Raw genomic sequence first — 18,259 nt, forward strand, 5'->3', positions numbered from 1 at the left:
AGTGAACATTTTAGTCCATGTATCCTGGTGCCAGAGGGGATTTGTCCAGAATTGAAATTGGTGGTCACAGCTATGCATATCTTCACTGGTACTTCATAATACTGTTTTTCGAAGTCATCATGCCAATTTACATTCTTATTACCACTGAATGAGAATTTCTGAGCTCTACATTACTGCTAGCACTTGATACAAGATGAAAGCAATGAGAATTGCAAGGAAAACTTGAATATAATTTATGCAAGATTTGAACATTGTTTTACAGTGACAGAGCTAATAGGCAGAAATTAGTGGGCTATATAAGAATTGAATAATATAATCAATAAGCTGAGTTTTTTCATAATGTAAATGTACTTATACATCTTTTGACTGAAGAATATATGATTCCTTTGTATGATTTAGGGCATTTATAAAAAATTGATCATGTACTTGTTCACAAAAGAAACATTAAAGTCAGGAAAGTAGACATTTTATGGGCAATATTCTCTGATCTAAAAGCCAATCAAGTAGAAACAATAATAGAGTATCAAATCTTAATGACTTGGAAATTATAAAACATAATTAAGATTGTTCTTGGAGCAAAGAGGAAATCACAGGAAGTATTATAAAGAACTCTTTAAAAAAATTTATGGGATAAAGTAAAAGATTTATTTAAAGTACTTTCATTATTGAAGAAGAAAGACTAAAATAAGTAAATTTTGTACTTAAATTCTTTCTGAGTATAAATTAAAGAATAAATAAAGAAGAATGTATAAGATGAGAAATAATATAGATACAGAAGATTAAAATAATTACATTCAGCTCAGTGACAACATACTTGAAAATCTTACATAAGAGGATTTCCTAATGAGGTATAAATTATTAAAATGGCCCAAGAAGAAGAAAATTTTAATATATAAATTAACATATATGAAATGTAAAAGTTGGTAAATCTAATTTTTAAAACAATAATCAAGACTAAATACTTCCACAATGGAATTCTAGCTAGCATTAAAAAAAAGCAAGGGGAGAATTTTATTGTATATAAAATAAACTTCTGGGGTTTTTTTTAAGATTTTTTTTCAATATATGAAATTTATTGTCAAATTGGTTTCCATACAACACCCAGTGCTCATCCCAAAAGGTGCCCTCCTCAATACCCATCACCCACCCTCCCCGCCCTCCCACCCCCCATCAACCCTCAGTTTGTCCTCAGTTTTTAAGAGTCTCTTATGCTTTGGCTCTCTCCCACTCTAACCTCTTTTTTTTTTTTCCTTCCCCTCCCCCATGGGTTTCTGTTAAGTTTCTCAGGATCCACGTAAGAGTGAAAACATATGGTATCTGTCTTTCTCTGTATGGCTTATTTCACTTAGCATCACACTCTCCAGTTCCATCCACGTTACTACAAAGGGCCATATTTCATTCTTTCTCATTGCCACGTAGTACTCCATTGTGTATATAAACCACAATTTCTTTATCCATTCATCAGTTGATGGACATTTAGGCTCTTTCCACAATTTGGCTATTATTGAGAGTGCTGCTATAAACATTGGGGTACAAGTGCCCCTATGCATCAGTACTCCTGTATCCCTTGGGTAAATTCCTAGCAGTGCTATTCCTGGGTCATAGGGTAGGTCTATTTTTAATTTTTTGAGGAACCTCCACACTGTTTTCCAGAGTGGCTGCACCAATTTGCATTCCCACCAACAGTGCAAGAGGGTTCCCGTCTCTCCACATCCTCGCCAGCATCTATAGTCTCCTGATTTGTTCATTTTGGCCACTCTGACTGGCGTGAGGTGATATCTGAGTGTGGTTTTGATTTGTATTTCCCTGATGAGGAGCGACGTGGAGCATCTTTTCATGTGCCTGTTGGCCATCCGGATGTCTTCTTTAGAGAAGTGTCTATTCATGTTTTCTGCCCATGTCTTCACTGGGTTATTTGTTTTTAGGGTGTGGAGTTTGGTGAGCTCTTTATAGATTTTGGATACTAGCCCTTTGTCCGATATGTCATTTGCAAATATCTTTTCCCATTCCGTTGGTTGCCTTTTAGTTTTGTTGGTTGTTTCCTTTGCTGTGCAGAAGCTTTTTATCTTCATAAGGTCCCAGTAGTTCATTTTTGCTTTTAATTCCCTTGCCTTTGGGGATGTGTCAAGTAAGAAACTGCTGTGGCTGAGGTCAGAGAGGTCTTTTCCTGCTTTCTCCTCTAGAGTTTTGATGGTTTCCTGTGTCTCATTCAGGTCCTTTATCCATTTTGAGTTTGTTTTTGTGAATGGTGTGAGAAAGTGGTCAGTTTCAATCTTCTGCATGTTGCTGTCCAGTTCTCCCAGCACCATTTGTTAAAGAGACTGTCTTTTTTCCATTGGATGTTCTTTTTAAGATTTGTTTTAATGTTTATTTATTTTAGAGAGAGAGAGAGCGTGCAAGTGCAAACAGGGTAGGGGGAGAGAGAAAGGAAGACAGAGGATCCAAGGCAGGCTATGTGCTGACAGCAGAGATGCAGGGCTGATGCATGGCTCATACTCATGAACCATGAGATTGTGACATGAGCCGAAGTTGGACACATAACCAACTGAGCCACCCAGATGCCCCTATACCTCTGTTTTAAAAAAGGAAAAAGAAAGAAAAAGGGATACTAAATACTCTGAAAGATACAAGCCTTCTCAATTCATAGTCACATAAATTTAGGACTCACATGTTTGTACAGAAAAGAAAGGCAAGGACAAATCTCATTTAGGAATATAGTTATGAAAACTATATATGAAATATGAGCAAGTGAATCTAGCAAAATATCAAAGCAATAATATGCTATCATCAGGTACACATTATTTTCCAGGAATGCAAAGATGGTTGCAATATCAGGAAAGCTAATACAGAATTTACTATATGAACACATTGAGAGGAACAAAAAAGAAGTGATCACATCTATAGATTATGAAATGGAAGTTGATAAAATTCACAACCATTCCTAATAATAATGAACAAAACCAGAATGGGCATAGAGGGAAACTAAATATGATTTAGATAATTTAGAATAACATTTTCTGTTGTTTTTTTGGTAAAAAATTGAAATAAAATATTGAAGCTGTTTTCATTGAAAACAATCATAATTACTCAACATTGTGTTTTGAAGTCCTGGTGAATGTATTTAAATAAGATAATAAAATAATTGATATGGACACGGGAAAAAGTAAGATGAAATTATCTTTTTCCCCCTTTGATGTCAGTGAATACATAGAAAATCTAAGAGATTAGTGGAAACACCAAGTTGAGGGGCAGGAGTAGGGAATACCACTAGACACAATGAATGAAAAAGAAGATCAGCAGATGCTTTCCTTAACAGAAAATAAAACATACTATAAAGTCACTGTCGTCAAATCAGTATTATAATGACAGAAATAGATCTGTGAACCAGAATAGAAAGTCCAGAAATAGTTCACATATATGTGTGTGTGATAATAGTGGCATTTCATATCAATGAGAACAATAGTTTATTAATCAGTAGTACTAAAACAATTTGATATTCAGATGGAAGGAAATAGCAACCTATTAAAAATGAAGAAGCATAGATGGATTAAAAATTTTTAAATAGGGGTGCCTGGGTGGCTAGTCGGTTGACCTCCGTCTTCGGCTCAGGTCATGATCTCACAGTTCGTGAGTTCAAGCTCCACGTGGGCTCTGTGCTGACAGCTCGGAGCCTGCGTCCTGCTTCGGATTCTGTGTCTCTCTCTCTCTCCACCCCTCCTCCGCTCACGTGCGCGCGCTCTCTCTCTCTCTCTGTCTCTCTCTCTCTCTTTCTCTCTCAAAAATAAACATTAAGGGGCGCCTGGGTGGCTCAATCGGTTAAGCGTCTGACCCGCTCAGGTCAAGATCTCACTGTCTGTGAGTTCAAGCCCCGCGTCGGGCTCTGTGCTGACTGCTCGGAGCCTGGAGCCTGTTTCAGATTCTGTGTCTCCCTCTCTCTCTGACCCTCCCCTGTTCATGCTCTGTCTCTCCCTGTCTCAAAAATAAATAAAACATTAAAAAATTTTTCAAAAATAAACATTAAAAAAATTATTTAAAATTTTTTTATTTTTTTAAAAAAATTGTTTTCAGCATTTATTTAAAATTTTTTTTCAACGTTTATTTATTTTTGGGACAGAGAGAGACAGAGCATGAACGGGGGAGGGGCAGAGAGAGAGGGAGACACAGAATCGGAAACAGGCTCCAGGCTCTGAGCCATCAGCCCAGAGCCCGACGCGGGGCTCGAACTCACGGACCGCGAGATCGTGACCTGGCTGAAGTCGGACGCTTAACCGACTGCGCCACCCAGGCACCCCATCAGCATTTATTTATTATTGAGAGAGAGAGACACAGAGCATGAGCAGGGGAGGGGCAGAGAGAGGGGGAGACACAGAATCCGAAGCAGGCTCCAGGCTCCGAGCTGTCAGCACAGAGCCCGATGTGGGGCTCGAACTCACAAACTGCAAGATCATGACCTGAGCCGAAGTCGGTCGCTCAACCAACTGAGCCACCCAGGCGCCCCTATTAAAAAAAAAAAAAAAAAAAAAATTTAATAAAAAGTTACTTTTTAGAGAAAGAAAACCTAAGAAAATTTAGGAGACTGAATGTTTAACTTAGGGCCTGGATAAACTTTATTAACAGAAAAACCAGAAGCTTTAGAAAGAAAATATAGTTTAATTTGACTGTGTGAATATTTAAAAATTTAAAAATGCCTTTCTGGTTTTTTACATAAATATAATTTTTTTTTTTTAATTTTTTTTTCAACGTTTATTTATTTTTGGGACAGAGAGAGACAGAGCATGAACGGGGGAGGGGCAGAGAGAGAGGGAGACACAGAATCGGAAACAGGCTCCAGGCTCTGAGCCATCAGCCCAGAGCCTGACGCGGGGCTCGAACTCACGGATCACGAGATCGTGACCTGGCTGAAGTCGGACGCTTAACCGACTGCGCCACCCAGGCGCCCCTAAATATAATTTTTTAAGACAATGCACTTTTCAAAAATTTTTTTGAAGTTTTTTATTTATTTATTTTGAGAGACAGAAAGAGCAAGCAGGGCAGGGGAAGAGAGAGGGAGAGAGAGTGTGCGTCAGTGTGGAGTCTGATGTGGGGCTTGAGCCTAATAACTGTGAGATCATGATGTGAGCCCAAACCAAGAGTTCCTAGTTTATCATAGTGGGGAATGATATTGAAGCCCAGAATATAAGTAGTAGGGGTGTTCTTTACAGGGCTAGCAATGTTTCTGGCCATTCCAGTCTGTACAGCTAGACAAAAAATGCATGCTTAAAAATCATTTTCAATTCTCTTTAACATTAAACAATGTTTTATTTTGTTCTTTTATTTCCTGAGTAGGTCTATTTTTTTCTCTTATACTGAAATTTTGATTCTTAACATTATTAACTAAAACATGTGTTTATCTTGCACTGTAAGAAACATAATTTCAAATAACAAAAATAATATTAAAACTACCGAGAAAATGACTGAAGGAAATTTAAAAGGTCGTTGTAGTTCTTTTTGTCCTTGTGGTGTTCTGAGCTGTGTTCTTTTTTTTTTAAATGTTTATTTGTTTATTGAGAGAGAGTGAGAGAGAAAGAGAGGGAGAGAGAGAAAGCAGGGGAAGGGCAGAGAGAGAGAAGGAGAGAGAGAATCCCAAGCAGGTAGAGCCTGATTTGGGGCTTGAACTTACGAACTGTGAGATCATGACCTGAGCCAAAATCAAAAGTTGGATGCTTAACCAACTGAGCCACCCAGGTGCCCCTGATCTGTGTTCTAAAGTCACTGGACTTAAATCATTTTTAGGTGTTGGAAGAAATTTTAATATACAGCTATTTTTTTAAATTTCTTTGTTTTAGGGATTAGTTCTTAAAAACACCTATTTTGAAAGTTTTTACATATGTATGCTTTTTATCTCTGTTGCATTACATATTTTCATTTACTTTACTCATGTTTATCAATACTATACATATTAACTTGCTACACTTTTATTTTATATTTTCAGATATACAGAATAATAGACGGTCTGCAGTGAATATACCCAGAATTATTTACCAAATAAAAAAGCAGAAAGGGAAATCAAAGACAAATGTTCTTGTTGTATCTGTTTTCAAGTTCTTATTGATTGAGCTCATAATGAATTAATTATATCAGTTAATTAATTAGGACATGTCACATGAGTTAGTATTCACTATGATGGGTAAAGTAAATAAAAATAAAGTGCTTCATATGTAGGGGAAAAGTTTTCTTCCATTAATGTGTGATAAGCATTGTATGTATGTGTGTGTATGTATGTATTTATGTATGTAATGTGTCTTATGTGTTCTGTAGTTACATATCAGTTGGTTGGCTCCATGACGAATTTGTTAATGGTAAAATTTTTCATTCCATCTGAAATATAAGTAATATACTTGATTATATTCATTCAGGAAATATTTTGTAATATTGTAAAATTATAAAAGCACTGTCCAGGTTTTGGGAATACAGCCTTGAGTGAACCAAGACCCTGAACTCATGGAGCTTATATTGTGTTGTGGGAAACAGCCAACAAAAAGTCTGACCTTGTCAGCTTCCTACCATCTAACCAACCTCCGCAATTCCTACAATTGGGCGGCAGTGCTAACATTGCAATTTCTGTCTCCTATATGTCCTGCCGTTTTACTGTAACTATTTGAAGACTTCCATTGGGTTTTCCAAGTCTACTCAATATTAATGGTACCCTACTGAAATTATAGAAGAGAATTATTAAAGAATTTTTCAGAGGAAACAAAATGTTGTAAATATATCTGTTTTGAAATATTTTTGAAAAATGTATATTTATAAGATATATAGCAGATATTTAGTTGGGTATTAAAAAGATGATTTTTTGCCTTGCAGAAGAATTTTATTTATGGTTACTTTTATTTTTTATTTATTTTTACATATATCTTTAAATACTTTTAGTATTTTTAATATTTAAACATATTTTTAAATATTATATATTTATTTTGAGAGAGAAAGAGAGAGTGGGAGTGGAAGAGGAGCAGAGAGAGAGGGTGGGAGAGAGAATCTCAAGCAGGCTCTGTGGGGTCAGTGCAGAATTCACAAACCCTAAGATCATGACCTGAGCCCAAATCAAGAGTCGGAAGCTTAACCAACTGAGCTACCCAGGCTCCCCTCTAGGGTTACTTTTACAAAATAAGTTCCCCTAATATTTTTCAAATGATTTAAGTTAGAAATATCCTGTTGACACACAAGCTGTCTCTAATTCTTACTATAATGAGAAGGTCTGTATATTTTCTCTTGTGACCCAGGATTTCCCAAGCTTGGTCAACTTATGATTGTAAGTAGGATCACAAGAATAACAATAACCTGTACTTCAGTGGCTTTGCCCCACCTGCAGAACTTCAAATCTGTACAAAGGCTTGAATCTTCTCCCTTCCCTGCAAATATTTTTGGGAATTCCCGAAGTGTCTAATTATTAAGAACAAATCTGGTCAGCTGCCTTGCAAGTAGCATCTGGTTGGCATTTGTGACTACTTCTATGGATACTACTATGTCTCTCTGGGCACTGTTTCAGTTTTGTCTCTTTTCTGGACACTCCATCCTCACAATGCACTCCCACACTAATGTGATAACACTTTCAGAGAGCCAAGATCTTTGGCAAAGTCCTGAAAATGCTTCCTTTCCCTTTTTCTTTTACTTTCTGTGGGGGATACCCTAATTGTATAGCTAATTTGTGCTCACTGCCTTAAGAAAGCTTAGTAAGACTGTTTATGGCCTCTCTTTCCTTCCATCTACTCCGAATCCCTACTGGAGGGATCTGAATGACATACACCAGCCTGTGCTCAGAATCACTCTTCTCCCAAGATAATTAAGGCATCGTTACTAGACTGTCTTTGCTAGAGCTGACCCTTGTACTTAAATCTGTGTTCTCTCCAGAAGGATCCTGTAGTCTAGTGTATATACATAGGCTTGTATCAGTCTGCCCCATCAGTTCTCCAACATCAGGACCTGTCTGAGCCTTTAACAGTAGTTGTGGAGACGTCTCCTACACACTAAATTTATTGATATAAAATTTTTCACTAGTCTCTGAACAAAGTGATATACTATCTTACTATCTTACTTATACTATCTTATACTATCTCACTTTATACTTCATGACATAAACTTGATATTTAATCAGTTAGGCATAAGTGAATAATCATATGGAAACAGTTTTTCTATAGTGTTTTTTAAAATTTATGTGCTTTGTTTGCCATGACACAATTTTAGGGGGCATAAAGAACCCAATAAACATTGCTTTTTATTAGTATTTTCCTTTCTAAGCCTTGTTTGTGTACGTATAACTTTGGGTGGTTATAAACTAAATTGTTTTCCATACTTTTTGTTAAATTTAGTTTATGCACATAGTTAGATTTTTAAAGACTCCACATTTTACGAATACAACGAGCAGAAGCTTTTCCATAGTGTTGGGGTAACAATAATTTGATGAATGCCATGTACAGGTAGTCCCTACTTTTCAAAAGTTTGTGTTATACCCACTGTGCTTTTATAAAAGACTTGATAGTACTACCTGCTTTTACTCTCTGGAAGAAATCCAAAGAAGATTTTCACTTTTATGAAAAGGAAAGAAAAATGAAAATAGCATTCAGTGTTTGTGTTGCGGCGAGCTGTTATCGAGGCTGTCCAGACCTGAGCAGCAACAGTGGCCCCACCAAGCTCCTTTCCCAGAACTACACTCAGTATCAAGCAGCCATAATAGCTTTGGACCGTGTCTTTGAGCACCTATGCTTTACCTCAATTGATTTTGTGTATCACTTAGCAAGAAGTGTCCTAGGCTATTGGAAAGGCCTAAGAGAGGTTAATTTTTGGTCTGGAAACACTCAAAACATTTTCCATATAAGTTAGTGATAATTGCTTCTTTGCTTTATTCCATTTCAGCTTATAAAATATTTCATAGGAATAGGGAAGCTCTTCTTTCTGATAGCAGGGGAAACCTGTATTTGAATTACTTCCAATTTATGCCATCCTGAAGAGCCTTGCATTAACTATTTTTATACAAATTATTATAGAGGATTTTTAAAAATTGGGATGTAGTCCCACGATGACAATTGGTATTGGTAATATCAATGTATTGGTATTGTTTGATATTTTCAGATTGCTTTCAGAACATTCCTACCTCTGACAGTTGTTATGAGAATTAAGAGATAAGTGGTATAACCTAGCTCTTAGCACAGTGTTAAATTAATTAAGCATGGAGGCCATTAGATTGAGGTGCCTCCGATGCCTAAACCTGTAAATGCCTCAAGATTATGCCATTTAAATCTAAGGCAACAAATCACAAACAGCCAACTAGGCTTTCCTAAATAATGCATGCGCTTAAGCTAATACAGTCAAAATAAGTTCCTTGCTTTGTTTCCACGTCTTCCCTATGAAAGTCTTGGCCCTACCCACTGTCTGTGGAGAGCTCCTAATCACTTCTGGTTTGGTGATACCTGATACGAATAGATTTTTGTCCAAATAAACTTAAACTTTTTAATGTCCCTCAGTTTATTCTTTAACAACAGTTACTAGTACTTATTTGGCCTTCAGTAAGTGTCAGTATCCTTCCTTCAGATAATGATTTTTAAAATTATTTTGACATTACTAAGCATTTAATACATAGCCTGAGATGTACGTAGTCTCAAAGCATGCTGTGAACTGGAGGAATATAGCACTGGGACCAACAGAACTCATCCACCTGTGAGGCTGGCACCAAAAAGAGATGGCTTCCAGTCCAAATCCCTGACTGGGCCAAGGATGATTCTGAAAGAAGTCATTCAAAAGACTTGATAGGTAATACTTGAAATCAGGTGAGTAGCTCTGTATCATTTGAGTTCGAAGAAGGTTTGAGGGAAGAATCTACTTAGGATGGTTCCAGCCAGTTGTGTGAGAAATGAAAACAGGCTGAAACCCATGTGAACAAGGCAAACTTAGTATTGACTTTCCCCCAAATTTTGCAAATTTTCCAAAAGCAAGATAACTATTGTATATTTGACAACAGTTGCCATTTATTGAACATAATTGGTCCATCAAATAAGTACTGCCAACTTTTTAAAGACAAAATTTAGGTTTAGAAAACATAATTTGCCCAAGTTTACACAGCCCAGTATGTAGGTGATAAAGTTGGAATTTAAATCTGGGTCTGACTGAACCCCAAAACTCTTCATTCTCGAAGCTGATACTGCCTTCACTTACAGTGTGTAAAATATTCATTTTCTTCTAAGCTTTGTGCAAATCAAAGATTCTCTTTTTTCCCGTATTAAAGCCTTTTAAATACAAATAATTTTGCAGAGCTTACGTAAATACTATTTGGAGGTATTTGCAACTGTTTCCTAATTAATTTTTATAAGTATGGAGCACTCTATTGTGAGCTATAAAAAAAAAAAGAATATAGTAGTTAAAGAACATAACCATTAACATAATTTATTTTGTCTAACATTATTACCTGAAATAACATGATACATAAAGATATGGGTAAAAATGGTAATTAAGCAAAACCCAAAATATTATCATACATGGTCACAAACATAAAATAAGTGTGACAAGTTGCGATTTTCTTAAATCTCATTATCTCCTGTCTTTTTTTCATCATTCCTCTTCCAAGAAGAGACTCAGTAGAAAACAAAGAACTTTGTTAGCATAACACATAGAGTCCCGTTATGCCTTTTAGCATGAGAACTGCTTTTCTTATAGATTTGTTAATTTCAAATTTCATAGGATGCCTAGGAGGGTGAGAAAAGATAAAAAGAGAAAACAAAAACTGGCTGAAACTAATTGGAAGCTAGGACATCAAGTGGTAGGCAGATGGATGAAAAGAAATTAGGGGGCCAAGGAGAGTGGAGAAGAGAACAGGGAAGAAGACCAGAGAACGAAGGTACTGCCAGCTGTTCCCTGGGGTAAATTCTGATAGGCGTATAACTTAATAGGACAAATAAAGGTTTACATTATCTTACAGACTTTCAGTCTGTGTGTTCATCGTCTAATAAGATTTTCTTTCTGGCAGTGGATTGCAGTTTCTAAATATTAATGGCATAATTATCTTAAACATAAGGGTCATGATGGAGGGAAACATGTTCTGCTAAGGTTAAGAGAAATGGTTGGGTGTCGTGAAGAGTGTTCTCAGATGAGGACTAATCACAAATCAAAACCAGGGATCTGGCAGACTTTACGTAAGAAAAGAATCCTCTGATGAACATTTCCTAGACAGTTCCTATGAGCAGACCCTTAGCGCCCACAGATTTATGCTTGCTGAGGACAATGGTCTAGCTACAATTAAATATAAAGTCTTCAAATTAAAATGGGATTTGTGGTGCCTGGGTGGTTCAGTCGATTGAGCGTCCGACTGTGGCTCAGGTCATCATCTCAAGGTTGGTGGATTCAAGCCCCGTGTTGAGCTTTGTGCTGACAGTGCAGAGACTGCTTTGGATTCTCTGTCTCCTTCTCTCTATCCCTCTCCTGTTTGCATGCTCTCTCTCTCAAAAATAAATAAGCATGAAAAAAATTTTAAATGGGATTTATGTTAATCGACTCTGAATTCATCCACACTAAAATAGTAACTAGGTAATCAAGCACACATGACATGAAATTCTTCCTAGACTTGATAAATGGAAAATAATGAAGTGGGAGAGGACTATGAGGGAAAAAGATGAAGAAGAAAAAAATAGCTTGGTATTTTAAAGAAGACAAATGATATATTTTATAATTTTGCCTGTCTTTTACTTAGTGATATTTATTTGAGTGAAGGAAAAACAACCTGTTCAGAAGTATTTCTGAATTAACTGCTGGTGTTTCTTTTCCACTTGGCATCATATGTGAAACATTTCTTTTAAAGCATATGCCAACTCTTTTCAAAGGGAGCTTTGTTTCAGATGATCCATTAACTGAGGTATCATTATAGAAATTGGGTCAAAATTCAACGTATAATGCAGAACTCCTTAGTACAGTTTATTTTTCACTTTCCTTTCTCCTCCCCTTCAATGTGTCTTCAAACACATTCTTCCTCTTCTCAGTGCCAGCGTGATTTCAGAAGATTCTGTAACAAGTTCTCAGAGGCCCATTGTGCAGTAACAGAGAATTCTGGCAATGAACTGTAGGTTCTGTCCTTGCCTGCTTTCCTGAGTGGAAGGGTGCCCTCATCCCTCACAAATGACAGAGTAGGACAAGTGTGGCCATGGCCTGCAAGCTTGCCAAGCACTAGGAACCCAAGCAAGAACTTGTCATGCCAATCAAACCTGTTGGGTGGATATGTGGGCAGGTGTTGAAGAACTTTTCTGGAAGAAGTATATGCAATCTCATTGTAAAGGGGATAATGGGTGTGGGAAACAACTGGGAATAAAGTTCCCTAGGGTTTACTTGCTTTCCCAGTCACTTACAAAGTGGACCCAGTGTCCCATGTTCTTTTGAATTGTGCTTAGGGAATGTTTTTAGTTAAGCTTTCTCCACCCCCACCCCAATTTCTTTTTGTCTTAGTCGAGGGGATCCAGAAAATAATCATGGACCTTCTAGATGAGTTTAAAGACGAATTCCCTACCATCCTAAGATTATCACGGTCTGATCAGGTAATGTGATTTCATAACTTTGAAAAGGATTACAAAAAGTATATTGAATTTTTAATATCATACCAATTATTTAATGCTTGATTTTGAGATCAGTGCCTGTAGCTTAGGAAAAAATTAATTTTGTCTCAGAAAAACAAATTTCAAATCTTACTCATTGTGTAAGTCTATGGAAAGCAGAGAAATGGTGGACAAGGAAGTGAGATAGATACATAAATCTATCTCCAGACTGGAAATCTGGAACCTTTTTATAGCCACAATTGCAATGCATGTAGTTTGCTACATTTGCTTAAGATTTGCTTAATATAAAATCAGAAACATATCTAGATATATTTTAACTAAAATCTATGGCAATTAAGTCAGTGAAAAAACCAATATGAATTATAGTAATAGAAACATAAATATGGTATGGGTATATGTTTTAATGTGGAAAGAAAATAGTGATACCAATTTAAACAAAGCATATGTGCATATGTTTTGTATAACCTCTGTTCCCAAAAGAATTTGCAACAGATAAAATATTGGGAGTTGGAGAGTGGATAGGTTGAAAAGATATCTGATCAGGAAAAAGTAATATCTTGTAACATAATTTACTTCAAAGTACACAGCTCTTAATGGATAAGTGTATTTTAGTCATCTAGACCACAGTTAGAATAGAATATGTTGTAAAGTTACACAGTACGGTAATAACCTCCTTATCCAGATATCAGAGTTCGGGCAATGTCAAACATAAGCATCATAGCCAAAACCTGGAAATATACCAAAAAACTCTCTGAGTAACATAGTAATCCCAAAGTCTATATATTTCATTCCAAAGGAGGGATCTTAGAACGACTTTTAACCATTCATCCAGACCACCAGGCATCAGACATTTACTAAATACTTTCCTATTGGCTGGGACTGGGGACAGGGAATACAGAGATAAAACAGGATTCTTTCAGTCACTGAGCTTAATCTAGTGGAGTCAGAATTGTAAACAAGTAATTGTCTTTGGAACATGGTAGAGGTAAATTTATCTTTGAGGAATGAATGACTCTACCATTCTGAATGGTCAGAGAAGGATTTATGGAAGAAGGATGCTCAAATTGGGTCTCAGAGAATGATTATAAATTTTCAAAGTGAAAAAGGGATAGGGTAAGTGGCTAGGAACAGAGGAAGCAGTGTTACTTAGGTCAAAAAGTATGAAACAGCATAACATGTTCCCAGAATATTAAGTAAATCGGAACCAATGGTATGGGTTTTGGGTGTAGACTTTGGGGAGGGATGATGGTGAAGTGCAGGTATCTGGATACATAGTGGGAAGATGGCATCCAGATGGTGGTCCGCCAGACAGCAAATCAGACTCTATAAATCTGTATCTTAGACTCGGTGTCTAGTTGTTTCCCCCTTTTACACTCCCCTAGTTTTAGTATAAAATCTTTTTAGACAAATCTTTTTGGACATTTTTCTTGAGTATGCTCTGGAATATTACGGTAGGAAATGGGCAGGTGACCATGCTTGGTCTAGAATGTAAAATGATTAAGGCTAGCACCCTAGTGGCAATGATTCCTGAGGAAGCCTCAAGGTGAATCCTAGGAAGCTAGAGACTGGTCTGGAAACCCCTCTTGCTGCTTCCACGTTGTGATTCTCTCACCATTGCCAACACTAAAGAATGAAAGAAGTTGCAGCTTTCTTCACAACTGCCTTCATCTCTTCCTACCCTCTGACTTACCTCATTATCACTTGAGCCATAAATTTGGTTTAATAGTGAAATAGATTGATACTCTGATCCCAAAGAAAGAACTCTGAGTTCCTATTTCCAAGTCACTGAAGTCATTTATTTATGAGAACTTTACCTCATTCAGAGAAGAATATAAGCATAGTTACTTTATTTCTCATTTTCAAAACACTTACATTGTACTTTTCCCACCATTTTACTATGAAGAATGTGTTGCTGAGATTGGCAAGAAACCCAAGTTGTTAGGGGATACTGTACAGATGGAAGTTACTTGTACTTCAACAATAAATTATTCAGAACACAATGCTAATGCTTGGATAACAAAATTATTTTTAAAAGGTCAGATTGTAAATGCTGCAAATTTTATTTTTTTGGGAATGATCCATAGTTCCCAAACATGCTGAAAGGAGTAGTTTTAATAATACTTAGGGGGCTTTAGTTAATTGAGTTGGATTTCATGATTAAATTTAAACTGAGTTTCTAGATTTCATGATTAGTTTTTAAAATCTCTCTTTTTAAAAATTTTATGCATTTATTTATTTAGGAAAAGGCCACCTTGTTGGCCTGAAACAAACAAACAAAATGTCTGGTGGGATTTGTATAGAGGGACATACCGAGAATAATGGTTCTTAAATAGTTCTTCATGACTAATGATTTGAAGGAAATTTTCTTCCTGGGGCTGAGAAAATTTAATTTTAGGCTCTTGGCTTGAGGTCGTGGCTTCTGAAGTCATGTGTTCTTCAGTCGAACCCATATCCCAGTACCTTCAATATCCACTTCCTTTAGCAAGAAGTAAGTTTTAAAGGTTTACACTTGCCAATTACAACTGATTTCTTCATGAGGACTTAAACTTTTACATTTGAACAAGTGAAAACTGTATTCTACAATTAGGGAGCTAAAAGTTTTAATTCAGGTGAACTCTTACTTGAATGAGAGAAATCTTTTGTGGTAAATAGGGTCAATTTTTGTGGTTTTAATTATTAAAGGTGATTATGTGTTTTATTCTGTAATTATCTTGCATTTAGCCTTATACTATAAAATTGGGAGTAGTAAATAGAACATATTAGAATCCATTTAAATTTTGGATTTTTATAGCTGTTGTACTTTTCTGAATTCTCTTGGCTTTTTTTTTTTTGAACATGTGGGACAAAACTCTTGGGGCTGCACCTATAATGTGTGGAAATCACTTTTAATGGTGTTGATATTTCTAAATATGATGAGAATAGGAGTGTAACTAAAGTGTTCTATAATTAAGTTGTATTTTTGTTTTTGGTGAGTTGTTATGGCACTGTCAGAATTGTGAAAGTTACGGAGCACATTGTACACTGAAAACTTTCAAGGTGATTTCTAATTTAATATTTGGTATATTTATTTCTATTACTCTATTTTCAGATAGTCTTCATTCATTCATTCATTTCAACAAATATTTAGAGCACTCTATTTTGTGTCAGACACTATTCTAGGTACTGGGGAAAGATCAGTGATCCAAATGGATATAAAACACTGCTGTCATAGAACTTACATCCTAGTCAGGTAGAAAAACAAGAAACCAGTTTATTTATGTTAATGGTATGTATAAGAAGAAGAATAAATATAGTAGAAATATGAAATAGGGGTAGAAAAGGGAAAACAACTGACTGTTAAGTTAGGGTGACCGAGAGGGTCTTAGTGAGAAAATGATTCCTTTTTTTTTTTACTTCTTTTTTTTTTTACTTCTTTTTTTTTTTTTAATTGAGAGAGAGAGCATGATCAGGGGGAGGAGCAGAGAAAGAGAGAGAGAATCTCAAGCACACTCCACACTCAGCACAGAGCCTGATGCAGGGGTCAGTCCCATGACTCTGTGATCATGACTTGGGCCAAAAATCCAGAGCCAAACACTCAACCAACTGAGCCACCCAGAGGCCTTGAGAAAGTGATTCTTAAGAAAGACTTGAGGGAAGCCAAGGAGCAGACCTTGGTACCTTTGAAGAATCAAATGACATAGCTAATGCAAAGTCCCTGAGGTGGGACTATACCTAACCAGCTCAACAACTAGTGAGGAGGAAAGGAGAGAAAAAGACAATGAGGGTAGAGAGGTAAAAAAATGGCAACCTTTGTAGCATTTGTAATTTGGCTTTTACACTGAGCATACTAGGAGGCCACTGAAGCAGCTGAAAAGAAAAGCAAGATAGGATCTAAGTTTTACTTGTATCTCTCTGGCTGAGGTGTTGAGGAGTAGAATGGCAACAGACAAGGAGAGAAGGAGAGAGACCACTGAAGAGGCTCCTTGACTAGTCTGGAGAAGAGGTGGTATAAGTAGAATGGACTGAGTGCTGGCAGAGGGCATAGTGAGAAGTGGTCAAATTCTAGGACTATTCAGAGAAAGAATTGAATGAGACTTGCTGACAGGCTGGTTTTTTGGATGTGGAGTATAAAAAGCTGATGTAATGGAAATCGGAGTTCAGCATGAAAACTGCTGATGTTAGAGAAATGGGCATGGCTCTAGAAAACAAAAAGAAAAGAAAAAGGGAAAGCAGCATACATTCAAAGAATGGAGGTCAAATAGTGAAATCTGGAGCAGGATTCTCAAAACAATCTGATTAACTGATGCTAGGTTTCTAGTGATAAATGAACATTGCCTGGTGATGCTGGTGAGGGGAGTTGGAATATCTTTTCATACATTTGGTAATGTACTCCGGTGATGATAATGACAATAAGAATCATCTAAACTTGCACACTTTGCAACCAATTCCGGGATACTTAGGCCAGGAGTCAAACAAAACAAAACAACCCAGGGAAAAGAAATGAGCACTTCTTAATTTGGGGTCAACATTTAAATTTACACACATAGTTTGGGAGGAAACTACATAGCATAGATAGTAGACAAAAGGAAAAGCTGGTAGCTCAACAAAAGGACAAAAACTTTTTATTTTAAAATATTTTACTGGAGCCTTTTTCAACAATTCACTGAAGGGGCACCTGGGTGGCTCAGTTGGTTAAGCATCTGACTTTGACTCAGGTCATGATCTCGCGGTTCATGGGTTCGAGTCCCACATCGGGCTCTGTGCTGACAGCTCAGAACCTGAAGCCTGCCTCAGGTTCTGTATCTCCCTCTCTCTCTGCCCCTCCCTGGTTTGTGCTCTGTCTCTGTCTCTCAAAAATGAGGGGTGCCTGGGTGGCTCAGTCGGTTGAGCGTCCGACTTCAGCTCAGGTCACGATCTCTGAGTTCGAGCCCCGTGTCAGGCTCTGTGCTGACAGCTCAGAGCCTGAAAACTGCTTCAGATTCTGTGTCTCCCTCTTTGCCTCCTCCTCCCCCCTCACACTCTGTCTCTGAAAAATGAATAAACCATAAAAAAATTTTTTTAAATGAATAAACAACATCAAAAAAATAAAAATTCACTGAAAAGTGAATTGGAATCATTACCATAAACTGGTATTTTTTAAATGTTTATTTATTTATCTTGAGGGGGGAGGGGCAAAGAGCAAAAGAGAGAGAGAGAGAGAGAGAGAGAGAGAAAATCTTAAGCAGGCTTCGCAGCGCTGTCAGCACAGAGCCGAATGTAGAGCTCAGTCTCATGAACTGTGAGATCATGATGTAAGCCAAAATCAAGAGTCAAATGCTTAACCAACTAAGCCACCCAGGTGCTCCAGTGAGTTTTTTTGTTTTTTTGTTTTTTTGCTTTTTTAAAAAGAGGAACATCTTACTCTGCGTCTAAAGGACTGTTAAGTAGCCTCTGTTGTTACCTTCCTATTCTCAAAGTCACAAAAACCCCACTTTATATTCACCCCAGTACCCAGATTTGGTTTCTAATACTATTTTTTTAATGTTTATTTATTTTTGAGAGGCAGAGAGAGATCGAGTGCAAGGGGGGAGGGACAGAGAGAGAGGGAGGCATAGAATACCAAGCAGGCTCCAGGCTCTGAGCTGTCAGCACAGAGCCTGACGCGGGGCGTGAACCCACGAACCCACGAAAACCCATGTGAACCCACGTGAACCCACGTGAACCCACGTGAAATC

General features: G+C 37.0%; 1 protein-coding gene across 2 annotated transcripts in view; it reads left to right on the forward strand.

The window, feature by feature from the left end:
• The first annotated feature begins 6,871 nt into the window (after positions 1-6,871).
• Positions 6,872-18,259, forward strand: part of SPATA9 (spermatogenesis associated 9) — a 29,480-nt gene continuing 18,092 nt past the window's right edge. Inside the window, exons 1-2 of one of the 2 annotated variants that reach the window (XM_086695890.1) lie at positions 6,872-12,244; positions 12,460-12,548. In XM_086695890.1, the coding sequence (XP_086552016.1) occupies positions 12,235-12,244; positions 12,460-12,548 (99 nt within the window). In that variant the 5' untranslated portion in view covers positions 6,872-12,234. Of the gene's footprint in view, positions 12,270-12,459; positions 12,549-18,259 lie in introns of both variants that reach the window. The other variant, XM_025924947.2, reaches the window with a different exon arrangement.

Source organism: Puma concolor, chromosome A1 (genome assembly GCF_028749965.1).
Source record: "Puma concolor isolate L17-30 chromosome A1, mPumCon1.1.hap2, whole genome shotgun sequence".
Taxonomy (NCBI): domain Eukaryota; kingdom Metazoa; phylum Chordata; class Mammalia; order Carnivora; family Felidae; genus Puma; species Puma concolor.